Source organism: Zosterops lateralis (assembly GCF_965231275.1).
Source record: "Zosterops lateralis genome assembly, chromosome: 12".
NCBI classification, from domain to species: domain Eukaryota; kingdom Metazoa; phylum Chordata; class Aves; order Passeriformes; family Zosteropidae; genus Zosterops; species Zosterops lateralis.
Window position 1 is genome coordinate 6,206,886 of NC_139772.1, and position 22,535 is coordinate 6,229,420.

General features: G+C 38.5%; 1 protein-coding gene across 2 annotated transcripts in view; it reads right to left on the reverse strand.

Annotated features, from left to right (window-relative positions):
• Positions 1-22,535, reverse strand: part of WWOX (WW domain containing oxidoreductase) — a 479,405-nt gene that overhangs the window by 235,303 nt on the left and 221,567 nt on the right. Inside the window, exon 9 of one of the 2 annotated variants that reach the window (XM_083869922.1) lies at positions 9,645-9,701. The exons of the other annotated variant lie outside the window; for it this stretch is intronic. Coding sequence (XP_083726048.1) covers positions 9,678-9,701 — 24 coding nt within the window. The 3' untranslated portion in view covers positions 9,645-9,677. Of the gene's footprint in view, positions 1-9,644; positions 9,702-22,535 lie in introns of those variants that run through there. 2 annotated transcript variants of the gene reach the window in all.

Sequence of the window (22,535 nt, forward strand, 5' to 3'; positions counted from 1 at the left end):
TTAGATGACAATACAAATGCTGTAAACAGTGTATTATTTCAGCCTACATTTACCAATGATAACTCTGATAACGCAAGAAAACAAAAGTATTTAGGATACCTAAGCAGAAAAATAAGGGTTTGTTGAGTTGTTTTTGTTTTCCCTCTGAAAATAACCTAAAGAGAAAACTTCATAAAAATGTGAGCAAATCACTGAGCAGCAGTCCTGGCACTACAGAGATTAACAGACCCCCAGAAGGGGCAGCAGCACCTTTCACCTGTGACACAGGCACAGGGGCCCAGCCCCAGCAGTCCCCACAGAGCAGTGGTGAGCCAGTCGTTGTAATGAAGAGCAGAGGTATACAGCCTTTATCAGATGAGAGGGGATTTGTCAGAGATTAATAGAATTCCATTGTAATATCCATATCTCACAAAGGCATACTCTGACAGGGTCCAATTACTTTCAACAAGCTGGGCCTGCTACATGGACCCTCTGAACCGGAATGGCCCTCCAATCTGTATGCTTTCGTTCAGACAGATAACACCAACGTGTTTCTCTCTGTGATCACTGCCTAACTTAAATGAGTTAATCTCGTTTTCCAGATGAATTGTTATTTTGTCTCCCGCAGGCTGTGATTACCGGATAAAAGTATTGTGTTAACAGGAGGGCCAGGGTCTTTTCAGCAGCGGATTCCACATTCAGATAACCAGCCAGAGAGGCTTTCGCTTGCTTGCTTTTTTTTTTTTTTTTTTTTTTTTTTTTTTTTTTTTCCTAATGTGAAGTAAGAGAGTGGCACTAACAGGAGAAAAGTGTGAAATGACACAGAGATAAACCTTCCCAAATAATTACGTAACTTCGTCAGAGGTCAGAGGGGCAGTTTATCTTCATATTTCAAAAGAGAGTCCTGGTGAACCAATCTCATTTACAGCCTACCTCTACATATTTTAAGATGTTATTTGCCTTTCAGTTCATGCCTGCCCTTTCTTTCTCTAATGGCCTTTGTTTCTGAAGCCATTATAATGTGCTTGAGAAGTTCACAAGGCAGCCTATCAGAATATAAATATTTGGAAGCACTGAAAACTATCTGGGCAGGATCAGAAAACAGGAAGAAAAAAACAAGCCCACGATTTCACAAACAGTTCTCTTCAACTGATGAAGCAAGAGCCATATGGTGAGAGTTATAGCCTACAGCACATTTTTCTGAGATAATGTATTTTCTCAATGACAGCAGTGAGATTCTTCATTTCCTTTTCTCGACAAGATGTGAAAAAGAAAAAGCCCCATTCTAATGTTAATTCCTAAAAAGTACACCATGTCTGGGAGGAAGGTTTAACATGGGAGAAGCATCTGGCTAGTATAGGAAACACCTGATTGTGCAGTTGTGCCTTGACCATGAGGACAGTCCCTTCATGGCCAAGAATGACTCACACCTGACCCCATTTGGGCAAATTCCGACCCACCAACAGCAGCAGAACTGCATGAACTACATCAAGTCCATGTGGCTCATGCATCTTCATCCATACAGAAAAAACCCATGAAACTGTGTGGTATTTCAGTATCTAGTGCCACAGGGTAAATAAAATTTGACCTCTGAATGCAGTAGATTTCTCCAGTGGCTCTCCCAGGACATAGATCCAAGTCACTCCTGAGGTGGGTTGTGTCAACAATTTGAAAACAAGATGCAACATCTGATCCCTGGCAAAGTATCAAACGCTGCCCATGAAGTGCAGTCAATAAGCCTATGAAAGCTTCCTGACAGAAAGCCACAACCTTTGACTGCAAAAAGCCAATGTCTTCAACAGAGCATGAATGAGCATTGGTGCAGGATGTGTATCCAAAGCACACAGTGGGTGCATCCTCCCCTGTGGCACAGGTCTGGGGAAGAGAAATTCGAGTTCTGGGCACCCAGCTCTGCAGAGCTGGGGCCTGGCAAAGACCATCACAGCTTCCTTTATGCTCCTGTGCCCACATTTCCTTCCACAGTAAAGGAGAGGCCGAAGCCAAAAGCAAATCAGAGGAATATCAGTCTCTACGCAAATATTTGGGCTCCATCTCTCTTACACAAAGAATAACTGCCATCAGCAGGTAGGAAAATCATTCACAGGTGGGCAGGTAAATTAATAAAAAAAGATGACACATGTTGGAGTTTCTAAATGACAGAGTTTAAATATTTCTGCATCTCATAATGAAGTGAAAAGTCTACACAGCTGGAACTGCAGCCATCATATCACTGACCTCCATTTTGATCAAGTTGGCAATATTCTCATTTCTAGCCAGAGACAGTAAGTTCAACCTCTATACTGAGAATTAGCTCATAATCCATCATTTAAAGGTCCCTGGTATCTTTCAAAATGGGTAGGTGATAACTCAGTGGTTCACATTCTCTCATGAAAACAGGCTTTATGCATTACGTCCAACAGAATGCAAAGTGTCCATACAGTGTAAGCAGTCAATTACCTACTTAGGGTGTAAAAACAAACTTCTTTACAGTACAAAGTACAGTAAAAACATGTCTTCCCTCAAGAAGGTGAGCAGAAAAAAAATGGTTTTTACACAGTGGGAACTGTCCTCAGGTGTATAAGGAATCACATTGCTTGCTGGGCTACAAAAAGCATATTCCAGTTGTCTTCACCACCCAGTATTGTGTTTTATTCTGCTTAGCAGGAGACCAGTGGTGCTGCTAGGAGAGTGTGAAGGGCTCCTATGCATCATCATAAACAAGATAAGCAGAATTATTTCCTCAATCGCAAACAACTACAGCTATAACAAATCACTGAGGGAAGCAGGGGACGCTGTGGGCACAGTGTGGGCACAAAGATGTGAGCTTTTAGCAGCTTTTGTCAGTGCTGCTGTGGCTGTAGGAGCAGGAGGCTGGTGTGACTTTGCCTTGTCTTTGTCAGGAGAAAGAAGGAACAGTATTTTTCTTACAAGTCCTTTATTACAAGTGTTTTGATTGCATTGCTCATCTCGACTTAGTCTGGGAAAGGGTAAGCCTCAGTAGAGACCTCAGAGGCCAAAGGTTCCCTGAGGAATATCCTTAGTAGGAGGACTTTTTTTCCTCCTTTTTCTTGCTTAATTAACAGATCAGATATGGGGAAAAAAAGTATGAATAAACATACAGTGTCATTTGGAGACTGGACACTTAAATAACCCATGGTGAGTTCATACAGCAGGACACAAGGGATTAAGCAGAGCTGTAACCAGGACTGCTCACATTCTGGCTCTGGGGCTTGTGCAGGACACAGCCCTGGCATTCAGCTCATCACACAGGAATTCCCAGTCACTGGTGAGTTGATCTATTCCAGATCTCAGCGCAAGACAACATTGGTCACAATAACACAGGAAAACACTCCTCACAATCACAGTGCTTTTCCAGACAAAGCCGACACTAGTGTAGCAGAAATGATGCTAGTAAGAAGTGATGTGAATTGGTAACAAAGAAGCTTGATCAGCGTGATGGAGACAGACAGTCAGAGACACAAATTAAATCTCAAACGCAAATTAATTTCTCATTCATTTTTTCTGGTGCTACAAAATTCTTGACAAAAGTTGCCTTGAAGGTAGCAGCTGGAAATTATATTGTTTCAAAAGCTGAAAATAATTCTCTATGGAAAAAATTTAAACCCATAAACTTTTCCTTTTCTTAGTTTATTTTTTTTGTTTTTAAATACTGCATCAAAGTGCATGCAAGAGCAGATCCAGGAACTGCTACATGACTTTATTTTTTAAAACTGCCAGCCTGTTTTATTTGGTGGTCTTATAAACATAAAATTGATAAAACAGACAGCTTTCTTTCTAAGCCAGCTTACATCTCTCCTTTTTTGAAAGCTTCCTAAACATGCAGGCACTCCATAAAAAAGTAACTGGTGCATGCAGAAGCAATGCAGTTCACAAATGAAGCAGTATAATGTCAATGGTTTGAAATTGTTCAGTCTCAGTTGTTTTCCAAGTCAATGCACTGGCAGTCTTGCCTGAATGCAACTAGTCAATAGAGAGAAAATAAATAGAGCATTTCCAGAATTCACCCATCAGCACTGAAAAGTGTCTGCTTACTATTACACAGTTTTAACATGTCATAATCGTTTTTCACAGTATAGAAACCTTCCTTATACCTTGGACAAAGAATGAATGACTATTTTAGCACCCTATACATATCTTCTAATAAAAATTCTAAGTAAATTGTATTGACTGTAGTATTTTAAGTGGTGTTATTAAAGTAGAATCTGAATTATTTAGCCTATTTTTAATGCTGCATTATGAATAAAAATTTATAATCTGGATGTCTAAAAGCAGAGACTTCTGTGTTTGGATTTCTGAACATATTCATTTCTGTAAATACCTATACATTGAGCAAGCTCCCTGTAATTTCAGGTAGAGTTGAACACCACAATTTATGCACATAGCGCTATTCTCATAAAGAATTCTATTGACTATTAAGTTGGACAGGTTCTGCTCACACAGGTAAAAGCTTTAGTGGCACAGCTCTGTGACTCTAAACATCCAGACATTAAGCAGCAGAGAGATACACGTGTCCCTTATCTTTCCATCTTTTATTTCCCCCATGCTGTATGACAAGTGCCATGTCAAATAACACCACTGGGCTGAGTGCTACACAAAGAGAGGAAGGAAGCAGACAGGACAGACACATTGCTACACTTTTGAGGAAAAAAAAAAAGGGTTCTGCCTGCTTCTCCAGGCAGCTTTATGCTAAATTTTATCTAAGGTGCTATGCTTACTTAGATAAGGTCCTTGCAATGCCACATAATTACAGAAAGGATCTGCCATAGTCTGAAAAATGAGAAGTATGTCTTTTCCAATCCCCTGCCTTGTTATCTGTCACCTGGATGAAAATCATTGAAAAAAAAAATAAAGAGGGGGGAAAAATTCCCCTTCAGACCCAAGAACACACTAACGCCCACGGATATAAATGTTACAATAAAAGAGCAGGACGACTACTAGCAGAGCTTTTATAGCTTAACAGTATTTTGACAACAAATGTTCATATTTCATTTGAAATTTATGAAACCTTTGTGCCTGTAATCCCATGAGCAGCTACATGGTAAATGAAAGTAGCAGGCAGTCTAGATTAATAATATTTTGCTTCATACTGGAGGAACATTGTAAGGAAAAGAAATCTTGCTTTATCTGCTCTCTCTTTTTTTTTTTTTTTTTTTTTTAAGTCTTCGTATTGGAGCAGATTCAGAGCTTTAAAACCTGCCTGCAAATATTCACAGATGCCTTATTAATTTATGAGAAACTGAAGGACCCATCACAAGGTATAAGCAAGCAATTTAGTAATAACAAGTAGAGGGGTATGATGCATGGCAAAATACCACAGCTCCTAGTGTTAGAGAGCTGCCAGCGGTTTAAATCAAGTTCAAGGGGAATACCTGGAGTAAGCTCCTCTACTTCATATGCTAATAAAAAATTGGTATAGAAAGAAACCATTGCCCTATGAATCATAACCTTTGCTTTCACATTTTCACAGTTTAGACATACATGTATGCTAAAAGCCCAAGTGTGGCTTCTTGCACTTAAATGTCTAAGTGTCTTTTTCAACAGCTCTATTTATCTTCAAGCACATCCAACAAAAACTGTCAATGTTTTCTACATTTTTAAAGTGGTCTCTGAGTGCAAGCTAGCCTGGCAAATATTATGTGGGCCTAGAAAGTAGGTATTTATTTTTGTTAAAATGTTTATATATTTCTTTGAGCTCTCATGTGGACTGATCTCCCATACACAGGGTATATTAGGGTGGTAAGATCATCCTGATGTTTACCTTTCAAAGAACACATCATTTTAGAAAAGATGATTTAGGAAGAAAACCTACAGTCCTGGGTTTTTACTACCATACTGCAATTAATATTTGCCACCCAAACCAGAACATGAGAGTTACACTGTTTGCATTCTTTGCTCATAAATGCACTACAGATTGTCAAATATATTAGCAACCAAAGGAAGCCTTCCATCAGCATCTGTGCTGAGTGGATTCAATAACAGTCTAACCAATTTACTATAAAAGTTTTATAGAAGCGTTATATACCTGCATCAGGTTCACAGTTTTATTAATTTACACAGATTTTATGGTTTCTTGAAGTTCTTGTCTCTGAAAGAATGAACTGATACTTGAAGAAAGCTGAGTCTAGTGAGAAAATGATCTGCTTAAATACCATTCAGTCTCATAAAAAAGTAACTATACAGTAGTTATACCACCATCTACATTTCCATATTTATAAAAACTGATATAGGTATAATTGGTTAATAATGTCTTCACCTTCTAATGCAGAATAAAATAAGTTTTATTGATCAGTTTTGTGGTTTAAATGCTGATTTGGAGGAGAAGGGAAGGTCTTGAAGGAGAGTAGGGTAAAGGGAGGTTTAGAAGATTTTGTTGCTTTGTAAAAAAAGGTCCAGAAAATAATTGTTCCTCTGAGTTCCCTTTAAGGATGTTCCAGAGCAATAAATTAAAGACAGGCATTTTCTTGCTTTCCAGAGCAAGACTAAACCATTTACATCTTTCACATTAATATATTTTATTAGGTGAGACTAATCAGAAAGCAGCTTCTCTGCACTGGTACCACCAAAGTCTAAGAACCAACTTTAAACTTCTAGTTGAAGGTTTGATCTGAAAATCAGATATTGCACAATGAAGCCTGCACTGTGCCATATTGTATTGCCTGTGACACCAGAAACTATCCAATTACTGAGCAGCTCTCCAGAGCCTAAAACCCAACTCCATTAATTGTCCTTACAGAACAATCCCATGACAGAACATCTGTAGCTATTACCCCACAAACGAGCACAGCCAGTGTAACAGTGTAAGAGAATAAAACATGAGGAAAGTGTGGAGTAAAACCTTGCAGTGGAGTGGATTGTTGCCTACAGGCAAAGCAAATGAGTTTCCTAGGAGGAAACACCTCTCCCTCTGAGTTCTGTGCAGTATCAGGAACATCAGAGCATGAGCAATGTGGCAAAATGAACATGGGGTCATATCCTGGGGAATGTGGATGAGCCCTGTCACACACATCACCCATAGAACATGTGTGTGTGTGTATATACAGTATATAAAGAGAAGCATGTGCATAGAAGTACAGAAGTATACATATATATTTAAATATTTATATAAATGTATATATATACTAATTCTACATGTACAAATAAATATATATATTTATATATAAATGTAGAATATATATATATACACACATCCAGAAGAGAGTGTGAGTGTCTGTACACTCACAGATACTTCTGGAAAAAGGGATGGCAGAGAGAATTTCTCACTGGAATCAGTCTGGACTGTCCTTGGGCTAAGACTGAGCCATCAAATCCTCACCCAGGGGCTGCATTGCATCCCACCACCCAAAGGAGTTTCTTGCTCTGACCAAGCACTGGGTAAAGCACACCTTGAAGACAGATGGAATCTCTTCTGTGGGTTAATTTCACACTGGCTTAGACTTAGTCTTGTTAGCTGAGTAAATGGGTTGAAGCCAGAAAGTTTGCTACTTTGTGTATCTTCAATTAAAACTAAAGTAAAGTTGTAATGCCAAGGAATTTAGTCTGCTTAACTTGGGCTTGCTCTAAACCCTTTTTTTCCAGCTGCTTGACCTTTGGTATTACCCCAATATATAAACAAAAACTTTATAAGTGTTCAGTGGCTCTTGCAGCAGTTCCAGAAGAGCAGCTCCAAGAGAGAATTGTCAGATTTTTTAAGTATCTTTGTTCCAGATACCTTTTCATTTTCACAGCATCATGTTTTTTACTAATATTGAGATAATCACAGCCTCAAAAATAAAGCTACACCCAATTACAAAGCCAAATCCAAGGAATTTTGTTAGGTTAATTTCACATATTTTCTCCACACCCAAATTACCCAAACTCCACTGAGTCAAATTTGGCTAATTTATTATTAGAGCAGAATCTTCAAAGGTGAATTTCCTAAATAAGATAATATGTCATGCACACTGTGTCTGCAAGCATCAAGAGCTCTGCAATGTGTGCTGGAGAGAAGGGCATGAGGAGATCTGATAAAATTCAGGATGCTTAATGTCAAATATATAGAACAAAAGGAGAGTCTTCTCCAAGGTATGACACAGACAAGAGTGAACAAGTGAAGGAAGTCAATAAGAAGTTTTACAGCAATATCAAATAGATTTCTATTTCTGTAATGCATATAATTTCACTTATGTGAATCCTCTGTGTATTTTAAGACCACAGTTTTTAAAGAGTTCAGTTGGATATTTCCTCCACCCTTCACCCCTGTGCTCTGAGCCACAGCTGACCTGGGATTGTATTACAGGCCTTTCTATTTTAAAATAAAATGTTGCTCTCATTTATGAATCATATTTATTAAAAACAAGGAAGAGAGCCTTAATTATCATATAGTATGGTATATCACAAATGCAGACATAGTACTCTCATATAGTTCTAAATCACTTTCACCTATTGCCCACAAAGAGAACATAAACCAGAAGTGCTGATCTACAGATAACAGTTACCCATCCAGAAGGCATTTACTGGATTGTCTCCCCATCATCCAACCTCACAGAGGTAATATAAATTTAATAAAATGTTGAAACAGAAATACAACTACAATTAGGGCACTCCAAAACCACAAAAATAGACCTATCTCTGAATATTTGTTCATTTACTTCCAACTATGTCAATTGTTTATAATGCCTCACCTGAACAAGTGCTTTAATGTTCAGAGAGCAGAAGATTACAGCAGCTCAGATTTCCAAACTGATTTCTCTTTTGCAATTTTGAGTACAGCAACAAAACAGAAACCCAGAGGAAATGCAGGATCTTTCCTTTTTTCTTTAAAAAGATCAAATCAACTTAATAAACACATACCTTGCACCTGTTCAGACTAAAGACCATTTGCATTCCCTCAACCAAGCACTGATGATATTGAACAGAAACACAGTTTTTATTAAAATATCGTAAGTGTGGTAGCTACACGTGCATCTCAAGTAACACTTTCTAATTGTCTTTATGGCATTAGTCCAGTTCCACAACACACGAAAAAAGGAATGGAGTCTCATTTTTTTTGTATTTTCCACTGGGAAGATAAAGATAGATCTGGTTTTGGAGAGTAGTTTAGTACTAGTGGTAGTTTGGCCTTTCCCCATGTGTGTCTTTCCAACCATACTGAAAGAGGTAAAAAGAAAGCTATGCTGAATTTTTCTCAGAAGTGAAGGAGAAGATCATAAATTGCTCTGAAATCTCCCTTGACTTTAAAATTATATCAGATTTTGCTCTTTTACATCTGAGAACTGCCTTCTCTGCTAATTGGATGTTTGATGTTTGTTTGATGTTCACTCAGCTACCATCCTCTGCTACTCAGGCTCTTCCCAAAAAAATTAAGAACCTTAGCCAGTGTTTTATGTAGTTTTTGATGGAGGTCTCCTTTATTGTCCACATGTTTTGCAGTTGAAAATTTCAATTGCTTCCTTCAAGAAGTTAAATAAGAAATCAAAGGCCAACAAGGAAAATAAAACCAGTCAGTTTAAATGATGTATCAACCAGGGAACTGTAAGGTAAATTGAGATATATAAAGTTATGTTACAAGTAACTCATGGCAGTCACAACTTCTCTTTTCTTGTATTTCTTGTATTCTTGATATTTTCTTGTATCAATCAATACATGGTTGTGCTTCTCCAAGAGAAGCCAAAGTAAACCATCTCCTTTTGGATAAGAGATCATCTTCCACACAGTATAAACAACTGAAAAACAAAGCAGATATTAACAATATATATATATATAATAGTTATTTTCACCTTCAGTTAAATTGTGCCCTATTTTATAGTGCTGAAATAGAAAAATCTTAAAATAACAACAAATCCCCAGGCATCTACTAACAAGGGTACTACAGAGATTTAGAGGCCTCTAGTGACTTGTGGAGTGCTAGTTTGTGTACCAGCATCAGAGTGATGCTCCTGCATTGAAAACCTGCAGCCAATCACTGCCACATTATTTCAGTTTTGTTTTGTGTGGTGGCAGAGTATTGTTTGCTATTGCACAGGCACTCCAAGAGCTCAGCCATGACCAGGTTTCATTGTTCAGCACAACAAAAGCACAGGCAGAGAGCAGGGCTCCAGCTCCTGCGGGCAGACACTGACTGCTCTCAGTCACTTCTGAGTGCCAGCCCCAGGGTGACACCCAAGGTGACACTCTGGTACCTGGCAGGTGCCAATACGGAATAGCAAAAGCTCTGTGTGGGCACAGAGTCCTCCTCGCATTTACCTGAGTGCTGAACACAAATATCAAGTTTTAACAGCAGTTTAAGAGGCAGTTTTTTTGCTTATTTTTAGTTCAAGCCCATTCTGCATTGGCTAGAGCAAATGACACCTCTGCAGGCTGAATCATTCCAGAATTTTCCTGCTCAGATCCTCTTGCCACACCTTTTCAAGACAACAAGTGTTTCCAAGTATTGTCACGGAGCAAGGACACACGAAAAAATTCAACTGTTGTCTTCATCATCCCAGGAGCCTTGACAAACCTTCCCTGTGCAACCCCAAAACACAGCAACAACTTGCCAAAGCTAATAAGCACAGGCACGAACTCTGACTAAATGCACCATTTAAAAACTACAACTCAGATAGGCAGGGCTTCTCAAGAGATACCAATTTTTTTGCAGCCAAAAATTCCTCCCCTCCTACACCCTTCCCTGTAGAGTTCTCAGCAGCAAAGCAATTTACTCTCGTTACTCAACCTACAACGCTAAGAGCATTTTTTCTCCTCAAAGTCATCTGGAGGGATGGGTAAATCAGACCGGGTTAAAAACAACAACAGCAGCAGAGAAGAATTACAGTGCTCAATTTTCACAGAGACAGGACTAAACCTTTTAGCAGCACGGATTAGCTCATGGTCCCTCTGAGCCCCACGTTTCCCAGAGAAGCTGCGTGCCTGGGATTGAGCACGGCTGGCACAGAGACGCCACCTACCCTGTGCACAAAAATCCCTCCAAAAACCCCGGAGCTCATAAAGAAAGCAACAAAAAAAGGCCAAAAAGCAAAGGCCAGAAGATTTAAGACACATGGTTTACTTGGTGTGCTTGATCCCAAACATTCCTGAAAAGTCCCCAAGGAAAGATTACAGACACTTGCCTGGTGGTTGGGAGAAGAAATCAAACCCGCTGGCATTCCTTATAAAACAACCTGATTCCCCAAGTAATTTTCAATAATATTTGTAGCAATTATTTCTAAAACCAGGTGTTTTTCCTGTCTTACAAAAATAAGAACAAGTTTATTTCAAAGATACCAATTTAAACACATTTTTACAAGTTTACACCTTGTTGTTTTTCATCTTTCTTTACTCTTTGGAAAATTATGAATTGATGATGCAGTGTTTTCCCTCTATTTAACTCATCCTCAATGAGATGATTTACAGTTCATGTTTCAATACTACAAAAACATCTCAGTGTGGACTCATCACTAAAAGGAGCTCAACTCTCTCTTTTCCTACATTTTACATCCTGCCTCAGGCTGAAGATCTGGGGGAAAAAAAATCAAGCACTGAAGCTTCTTACATTGTTGGACAGTTTCCTTATGGTGGTAGCAAATGCCCCAGAGCATGAGTCATTTGTAACTTCTCCAGGAAGAAACAAACAAAAGATCTATAACAATATTCTCTCAGAAGTTATCCTAACCTCACAGGGGGCAGTTAGGCAAAATGCTCTGTATGACATTTCCAGCTCTGATGGCTACAACAGCCAGAAGAAAATAGGAGTCATGACCATTCACCATATATTTTCCATCTGAACCATCCTCAAAAGCAAGAGCAGCAGATGGCAGGCAAACTGGGATGGGATTTTTCTTGCTGTGTTTTTTTTTACAGCAATTTGAGTCAGTATTGGTTGTCCAGCTCCTTTTCCTCTCAGCCACAAAAAAAAAAAAAAAAAAAAAAAAAAAAAAAAAAAAAAAAAAAAAAAAAAAAAAAAAAGGGTAAATCTCCTCTTGCAAACAGACACATCTTTAGTGGTTAAAGATGCACACAAGGAGGAAGAGGCAAAAATCAGCTGGTCTAGTAATAACCATCCTGTACTAGAAGTTCCCTGCGAGGCGCTGTGAAGATGCTGGCACAAAACCCTGCACTGCATATTGCTGCAGCATAATTAATTAAGCCTGACAACACCCCTGTGAAATACAATAGGTCTAACCACTAAACCAAATCATCCTTATAAACATCCAAATGTCAGCAAGTGAATTTATGTCAGACTTACTATTCAATCACAGAGAGGGGAAAAAAATCACATATAGCTTCAAAAAAAAAAAAAAGTCTTTACATTAAGCAAAGCTCTTTTATATTTTTGAATAGTAATAAAGAAGTCAAAGGTATGACAGCCTTTTACAGGGATAACACCTCAGAACATTAGTAGATAAATCTTGGAAGAGGTAAGAAGTATTATCAGGATTTCCAATTGCAGAATCAGACAGTGCAATTGAGAATACTCTGACACTATACATAAAATATTACACCTATTAATTCATAATGAAAATCTAAATAATTAAAATAAACCAAAATATCATTAATATCAAGATTTTGATAGCTGGATGTTGGTTAGGTGGTGAGGAAAACATACTTTTAAAGATTAATATGCCTTTAGGATCAGGTATCCCTTACAACACACACCGAGACAAACACAGACATATGTTCTAAAAGTAATTCCAGCTTGATTCTTTATGACTTTAGCTTGAAGGATTTTATTTTCTGTATAATCTTTAAAGTGGAAGTGCATCCACTAGCCGCTGGCTGCACTGTTTATCATAAAGTCAGCTCACTTAGTGCTGTCCAATTAAAATAAACTACAGCTGCAATGGATCACTATTTTTCTAAGTATCTGAAAATATTCCTGCAAAGCCCAACCTCCAAAAATAAAACATAAATGAAAAGCAACAGTTCACTTGGCAACCATCTAGGAGAGGATGTTTTGACATTATTTTCATGTTATTAAATGCAGATTTTCCACTTAAAAACAAGAAGCTCCTGTCACAAATGATTTATACATTGAAATACTTTGTATGACATAAGAAAGGCATGTAATGGCTTGCTGCTGTAACCTTTTAAAATAAAGTATAAGAATACACACAGTATATTATTTCTTTGATACTTTAACCATTTTGCTGTTTATTGTGACAGACAACATTTCAGTGCTAGCCAATATAATACAGTAGCATTAAATAAAATGTCCAAACTCCATCTGACTTCAAATACACTCACTTAATTTTAAATTATTTTTCCTCTACTGCTCTCTTCCAGTTCATGCCTGGAAAAATGACAGACTATAAAACTCATCTTTTAACCAACTACAGTTTCAAAATTATTTATTTACGTAAATTTGGGAAAACCAGAGTCTCATGACATGTTTGTATGCTTCATTTCAAGCATGATGAAAGAACAGAAAATAAAATACAAACTTTTTTCTTTGGTACTGACTTTGTTCTAGTTCTTCCAGACATCGACTTCTAAACTCAGGCTGCCACCAACAGACAGCTCACAGACAAGGGAAGCTGATCCTCATCTGCAATGCACAATGTGAGGCAGCAGAAAGGCCCCTTCACTAAACAGCAACTAATGAATGTACAGAGAATAAAAACAATGCAAGTTTCCTCTGCTGTGTAAAGTTGCTGCTTAGATTTCCAGGTGGGCAGTCCTACAGAAATTACACAAACATCTTCAAATGCCTATAGAGGGTCTATAACCAAAAGAAGATTTTGTGTGGCTGGAAATGCACAAATTTTCTTACAGACAATTTCTAAAAGTTAGGTTGTATTTACCTAAAGAACAACGCTGCACCTTTAAGAAAATGTTATTTTTCCTGAGGCCCTATCAAGGTAAATTTCATCAGTATTCAAAGAATGAGCAAAGCACTTCAACAATTTATTTCAATAAAAGAAGACTTAGCTGAAAGGAGTATAAATGATGAGAACTTGCTTTAAACTGATTTATTCCCTGCAGCAATAAAAGGAATGTTTCTTCACTCAGCTGTTTAATATGCAAATATGCAGAGCATCCAGCTTCTGACAGCACATCATTAATAAAACCTTGCACTAAGCAGAGCTCCCGATATTTCATCCTGATGAAAATACATGATGATGATTTTAGACTGTATAATTTCAGAGTTGGAACAATGTACTTCCCAGTGATGGAAACTCAGCAATCCACAGTTCTAGTGTGGATTTTTTAATAAGTTAACCTATTTCTGCATGAGGGAAACGTTCTGTTTACAAGAATTGTGAATACAGAGAAACCCTCTCAGCTGGACCAACCCAACCTTGCTTTGGGAAGCAGCACCAAAAGAGAAATGTTATTTATAGAACACCATAACAGATGATTTCTTTTTTAATCAACTAATTCCTCTCTTATGTACCAAGTTTATTGTACTTCACCTGTACTTTTCTCAGCCACTGTACTGTCTGACAGATTTGCACCAAATGTGTAAATTAAAGCCATCCCTTAAAATAAAACAAAACAAAATAAAATAAAATAAAATAAAAATCTGCAATTTTACTTCTTTACCTCATTAAAATCTATGAAGGACTCCTAGATATGACCATGCTGTAGAATTCTACCTGAGGTTACAGCCAAAATATGTACAAGCTTTCTTCTTCATTTCTTGTACTAAAATTCTTACAGTGTTGCCAAAGAAGTTTTTTAAAAGGTTAAAAACTATCAAATGTTTGAAATAGGGAAAGTAATATTTGTCAATGCTTTGCCCTGGAGTCTTTCCAGTCCAAAGCTGGAAATTGGAGGATGTACAGAAATGTTAATTTTTTTAAGCATCCCTTTGTGCAGAATTGATCCTCAGAGGTGACACAGTTCATTTCTCCACTGCAGTTGGTGCCCACACAGATGTTGGTCACTTTACAACAGGGATATCTAAGGAACACTCATTTGCTTTAATAGTAGGTAACAATTAACAACTTGCTGAAGTCTTGATGGCTTTATTTTGGCTGAAATACACTGTTTTTCCACTGAAAGCAATAGGTCAAATATAAAGAGAGACCCCTTCTACGCTGCAAGAACAAAAAAAAAAGACTTTGTGTTTTAATTCAAAAATATTTCTACTATGAATCAATCATTTAGTGTATTTCAAAGAAGTTTGAAGGATTTTCCTTTGAATCATTTCCCACTGGGTGCCTAGGAAACAAAACATCTTCAGGGCTAAATTTCAGGGGAAGTCTTGCAGGTTTTAGTAAACTTCTCCAAAGCCAGTACTTTACATGTTTCTGTTTTCTGTGCGTGGCAATACTCCCTCATAACTCAAATGGGATTAACCAATTAAACATTTCCCAGTAGTCTCTAAAATAGCTGCTCTTGGCATGTTTTTTGCATGGAACAAACCTCAGCGGGAGGATATGATAGAAATCTTGCACTATTTAAATATAGAATTGGGACATCAAAGAAAGGGTTGTATTGAAATAACATGGATAATTAAGGAAGTGGAGAACAGTAATAACTGATTTACATAAAATGCTAATAAGCCTCTTGACTTGTTCGGCAATTTCTGCTTTAGGCATGGCAACCGTGGGTTCAAATTTGTATACTAATTTTATTTTAGTTTTTTCTTTTCCTTCCTCTTTCTCCCCTTATTTTTTGAGCTCTCTACAGCCAGGCCAGCCTGTACCTGAATCCAAACCTCCTCCACAACAAAACTCCATCAGATTATGAAAACTTCTGTGGAAGTTTGGTGCACATTCCCATCCGCTCAGGCACACAAAGCTCAAAGTGTAAAGACCCTTAATTACTTGTCTGCATGTGTATGGATTCAGATTGCATCCCTTCTAGTGCAGCTCACTTTCATGTCATGCTGAATAATGTGCTACAAACGATCAATGACATATTAAAAATGTTAAACACTCTTCACAATTAGCAGGGCTGAGGAAGTTTGAAAGCAAAGCGGAGCGTGCTTGGCGAGGATGCATCTCCATGGTGCTCTGCTCCTTGCTGCTGGCACGGGATGGGATGAGGAGGGCATTGCACCAACACGAGAGGCTACAGCTATGTCACACTGCATCCCCGTGCCACTTGTCTCTGCAAAGAAATTTTAAGCTCTGAAATTCTTGTTTTATTTCACTCTCCTCCCGATCTCTGCTACAGCAGCAGTGGCTCTGAGATGTGAATGTGAATGAGTGTCTGAGCTGCTCCTTCAGGACATGTCTGCGTATTGACCTTCAGCTTACCCTGTTTCCCTGTGAGCCCTCTAAGCATGATCCATCGCTTTCTCAGGCCATTCTCCCTTCACCCCATTGATGGGTTTCAGAGCTACTTAAATTTCAAAGTCCTGATGCGTTGCAGCAGTGGCCAGGGCTCAGCTTTGCTCACTTATAGATTGTACAAGGTCACAATAAGGGAAGGGGAAAAAAAAAAAAAAAGCCGGAGCATTTATCAGGATGTATTGCTTTACTTTTTCTATCCATCACAAAGGCGATGATTCTATTTTAGTGAAAATCCATTGAACTCAGATCAAGTCAGATGGCTGTTATCATTGGAAACTCAAGAGCTGTCACACCATAATCGGTACAAATGAACACTGAAACGTGGGGCTTGAGGCCGCTTAATGGTCTTTAGTGAATTTTTTTTTTCCTGTTGCTTTTTAAACACCACAAAATCATTTTACTTAAGTGATTTCAAATTGAGAACACTAGGATTTTGTTACACAAGCACAGTTGATTCAATTATAGATGATCTGACAGCTACTGTGCAATTAAATGTTTTTTGCCAGTGTGCCCTCTCCTCCACACCAGGTACACAGGTGTGGACCACCCAGATAAGAACAATAATGTCCCTCAAAGCTATTCTGATTCTGGTCATCTTTTGTGATACAATTTCCACTTGTAATAGGCCACACCACCATCCACTTTTAACATGAATTTCTGCAGCAATATTGCTTTGTATTTTGTGAATGAATTTTGGTGAAGCTCCCTTGTTCTAGAGCTACTCCTGTGAGAAAAGAGCTGGGGGCACACAGGGAAAGCAGAAAGTCAAACTTCATTTCTCTCTCTGCTTCACAAATACCTTGGTGAGTATTATATTTTGATAAAGTATTGGAGATCTTCACTACATTTAAAGGCATTCCAAAACTACATTAATGTGAGATTAATGAATATTATTTAGTATAATTCCAAGTGTGTTAGAATTGCATCAGAAACAGAATACAGGGGAGTGCAAAGGAGCAGGGTACAGCCATCATACCTGACAGGGAGCTTGTTCCTCCCTGCTGTCCAAACATGCTAATTATTCTCATATTTGGGCTTCATTCTACTTCCTATCAGTTGAGACAGACTCACTTTCCACTTGCTTGCTTGTCATTTCATCACATAAGAAAGACCAGCTATCCCAGGTTCTAGGAGACCTTGACAGATAATTAAAAATGCCTCTCTAATTAAGAGGAAAAATAGCAACAGATGACAACTTTGCTCCACAAACAAGCCATTCCACAGAATTTCTATTTTCCTACAGAAATCCCATAACAAAATAATTGCCATCCACTTTTCGGAAGTGAAAAAAAAAAAAACAAACCCAACCCATCCCACCTCACTTCCCACACAAACTCATTGCCCAGACAGATGATTTACAGAACTTATTCAAAGTAAATATATTCTTTACAAGTACTGGCAAATCCTTTACCATGAGCACCCCTCCTTCACCACACCTACAGAATACAGCAGAGGAAAGACATGATTGTTATGTAGGAATGTCCTAAGCTACCTGGAACTTTTTATTGTTTTAAACTATGTTTATGTCTTGGGCTCCGACCTCCTCCCATGAAGCTGGAACACATTTTAAGATACAAGTCACCTGCCACTGCCACATTCCTGAGCCCCTCCAATCACAGCAGCTTCAAGGCTGTTCTGTACAGTTTCAGCTTCTAGTGAAGTGCAAAACTGAAACAAATATTTTGTATTTTGCCTGAACAAAATTTCCAAGCAAAGCCATAGGGAAGGAACACAGGCCTGTAAATCCTCTCTGTGTTCACCCACCAGTGATTCCAGAGATCTGGAACAGGGCTTGGTGAAGGCTGTGCACAAAGTCTTGAGGAGCCCCTGTAACACTCCCACAGAGAGGCATTAATAAGCTTTAGTGTAATGGAGGATCAACCCCTGTGCTCTGTGCTTCAAGAAGCAGAAAATCTTAAATATGCTAGTATTACATCCTCAAATTTCTTTTTCTAAACATTAAGACAAATACAATTTTGGCAAGCTCTAAGTTTAAAATAGAATATTTTTTCTTTAATGAGAAAACTACATCTTAACTCCAGTCTAATAAAGAAATGATGATCATTTTTGTGGATATTTTAAATGTAGCAAGTAACATTTCACAGACCTTTAGCTGCAGTCACCTGTGCACACACTGCACTCTCAGGGGAGGTCATACAACACAATAAAAGCTGTGATATGATGCAGTTTCAGCAGTGAAATATCCTGGACAGATAACTGATTTCCTCCTATATTACAACAGATATCCAAAAAGAGGTAAGAGGTTAAAAATATGCTTAAAGTGCATAGACTGAAGATTTTTTGTATGACTCCCTGATTTGCAGGATAAATCAAAAGACATCAGTGCCCTTGCTGCTCCTTAGTCCTTTTTTTGGGGCCAGACCAACGACTGAGCATGGACACTTTGGAGGATCACAGTTACACAGAATAGTTTCCTCTATTTCCTTTAGCTGAACTCTGGTATCACCCAGGGGACATCTGAGGATCTGGGTGTGTGTTGTTCCACTACCTCAGCAAGGACGAATTTGTCCTCAACAAAATTTCTGATGTCACTCCTTTTTGCAAAACAGCCTTTTAGTTCTCCTTTTGTCAACTCTCTCCATACCTGGCTGTTTGCAAAGGAAGTGTTGTACAAATCAAGCACTTGGGCTTTTGTTCCTTGGACCTCTTGCTCCTTACCCTATCCCAAATTTCTAATGCAGATTTTCCTCCCCCATCTGGGAAATATCTTCATCATTTCCAGCAGCCCTGGTGCCTCCTGCTTGGGGAGAGCCAGTGGCAGTAGGAGGCACCATTTCACACAGGCCTTTAATTCCTGTGAGCATTTCCATCATATGGACCCAAATTCTGACAAGTCAGTTTGAGCACAACTGAAATATCTCTCTAATTAAGTAATTCAAAAAGAAAAGAAACAAACAAAAAGAAAGAAAATAAAGGCAAGTAAAACTAACTGTAAATCTTTAGTTTCTATTTTTGTATCGATAAAGACACATTTTCAGCATACTGATCTTATTGGCTGAGCAGGTGGCTGATGTGCTCTGCAAATCCTGGTATTTCCTCTTAAAATCACGATATATAAAAAAATCCTGACATGGTATTGCAGTTACCACTGCAATAGAACTGAGTAGAACTGTGTAATGCTTGTCACTGAGGCACTAATTCCAGTCCACAGAGAAGCAGGAATAAAAGAAGAGAAAGAACACAGATGCTGGAATGAAAATACACACAGCATTTTCAACAAGCTTTAAAACACTGAAAAAAAAAACAAAGAATGTAATTTTTTTGAAGGAAGAATTACTATTCTTTGGTAATTTTTGCTGGATACAAAATTCACTCCAACTTCAGCCCCTCTTAGGTGCTTTTCCATGTGTGTGTCAGGTAGCAGTGGTGGTGGCTGGGGCAGGTGAGGTAAAAGAGCTGACACCTCTGCCTGGGCAGGGAGCCTGCTGGACTGACTGCACCCGTGCTCAAAGTAGGACTGACATTACATGTCCCCATCCCAAATAACAGCTTTATATTCAATTCCATCCACTGGAGATGTCAGTAAAGGAAACAAGGTTATGTGGCAGCAGCTACCATATTTTACCTATCTATATAAATACATTTAAACACGTGGGAAATAAGGTTAGGGGAATGACCTTGAGGTATGGACTTTTAGGCTAGTAACCCTCACATAACTTCAGCCTCAACGCTGAAAGTGAGAGGAAAAACAGTGCATGATACCAACACATCCACTCTAAATATCCTGGGGAAAAGAATTAAAGCTGTTACGTGCTGTAACACAGCCCCTGTCTGTGACCTGGGAATGCTTTTGTAGTGAGCTGCCTCACAGAGCAGACTAGCTTCTTAATAACTGGATGTTGGAAGAATTGAAGCAAAACTTTTATCTTTACTATTAAATCTCCCCTTTTCAGTGGCTAAGCTCCCCATGAAGCGGCGCAACAATGCTGCTATTAGGTAAGCAAGGGACAGAGTGGATGCAAATCCCCATGGAATTAACGTGCCTGCTCCTGAGTCAGCGATGGGCCTTCCAGCCCCGACCTTGCCAATCAGCATGTCTGGTTTTTCCCCATTTCCCAATGGCACAGGGCTCATCTTCCCTCTGAAGAAATCAACCCCAGTCTATAGCACCTCTCCAAATTAGCACCACAGACCAGGGTGGGTTTTAATGCCTAATTAGCCTTGCTAGAGAGTGTCCATGATTTTTGATAACTTCCAGGATATTTAAAGGAAGCAGATTAAAGAAGGTGCCCCTATGAAGTATAGGGCTAGTCTGTATCATCAGCCAGGGAGATGAAGGCACCTAGCCCTGGCTCCTCGCCAGCTCTGGTTAGCAGAATCAGGGAATGAACTTGGGATCCCCATGTGAATAGATGCTAATGCACCGGTGAAAGGTCATCAAAGCAGTCGGACTCCACATCCTGCAGAGGTGCTGGAGCCTCTCATTCCACCGCTATCTTTTGTCCCCATCCGGTTTACCTAATAGATGATCCTAACAATTCACATTGGCAGTCCTTTGTAGTGTAATGAACACTGTGTGGTCTGATGAATGCAGCCACCGCACAGAAAACGTCAGTTCTTTCATTAAGAAAACCTTCCCAAGTTCATTGTATTGAACCAGCGCTCCAGCTATTAGGCTGATACATGACACAGTCAATTCCAGTTACACTTTAAGTGACTATTCATGTTCAGTGAATTCAATTTTTAAAGCTAATTTATATATGTTTAGATATTTACATGAGCGCACATTTCTTCTAACTTACGTGCCTTGTTCTGAGCTTTCTGTTAATAATGGGGGGAGAGGGGAAATAATATTTGCCAGCAGATCCTGAAAATGCATGCATAACTGATGGTAAAACCACTGAAAACAGAATAAGCAGAAGAATTTCTCTTCTTTCTGAGAATATACTTGAATAGAACTCCAAATTACTTGTTGGTATAAAAGAACTGCAGTGCATACATCTATTAATGTTAAATAAAATATCTGCATTAAGTTTTTTTTAAAATGACCTGTTATTCCACATTTATGTCTGAGAACTCATTTTCTGATATTAGCCAATACAGTTCCTCCTTTTATATAGCACTGCAATTAGGGGCATGTAAACTTTTAAAGCAGGCAATTAAAAAAGTTAAACTATTGCTGCTACTGGACAGAAAACATCAGTTCTTTCATTAAGGAAACCTTCCCAAGTTTATGGTATTGAACCAGGGCTCCAGCTATTAAGCTGTGAGATGACACAGTCAATGCCTGCTATGGCATCAATTCAATTTAAGCATTTTTTTGTTATCACTAGATGCCTTTCTGTATTTTCTTTTAACTGATTTTGTTTATTGATAATTATTAGAGAACCACTGGTTCCAAAGGTGAGGCATAATTTCATTACACAAATCCTCTGCAGTTTACAGGAGCAGCAGCTTTCCTGTACAGATCATGCCAGTCTCTTAAGCCTTTAGAGTGTGCAGAGATCATGATATAGCTCTCTAGAAATAATAAAGAAATACCATCTCTTATTGCATCATTTGGATATTAAACAACAGAAATCCAGCTTTCCATCCACATATTCAAAAAAACCCCAGGCTGTTTACTTCTTTTGAAATATATTTTAAAAATGTTTCTATTAATGTGGATTTATTTTAAATTAAACTGTCAGGTCTACTTCCCTGCATTGAAAAAAAAATTACATCTTGACTTTCCCAGGCTTAACATACTTATGTACTAAAGCTCTACTATTTAGGAAATAAAAATACTTTTCTTAATACTGCATTTCGCAAGAGAAATTACAATTATGGGATGCAGGGACTTTGTGGCTTGATACGTTTTGCAAGCAGAGAAGGGGGATGCCCTTCAAAGTTAGAGGGTAATCATTATTGACCTTGTGCATTCAAGACAGCAGAGCAGGTTTCTATATAAAGAAACTTGCAGAGAGGTCATTGAAAGCACTGGTGAAGAGACGTAAAAAAAGGAGGCAGGACAGAATACAGCCTCGATTAAGCAAGTTAAAAAATTAACTATAAACACACTTGGGAATTGAAGACAAAAACAAAAGAACTTTTTTTTTTTCCAACTGTCATGCAAATTTATGGTTCTGTATTAAATGTTCATTATCAGATAAGCAGCCTTTACAATGTAATTATTAACTTTTATAGGTTCTGCAAAGTTTTTTTTCTCTTCTTTCCCCACACATAGCCTGAACACTTCTTGAGTATTGAACAAAGGGGCACCTGCTTAGGGCTGGCTCTCAGCAGGCAGGAATTAGGGTTTTGGTCTTCCCTGCTTTACTCAGTCACAGGGTGTCTAATTTCTCTGTGTTTGAATTTACCTGTCTGCAAAATAGGTAC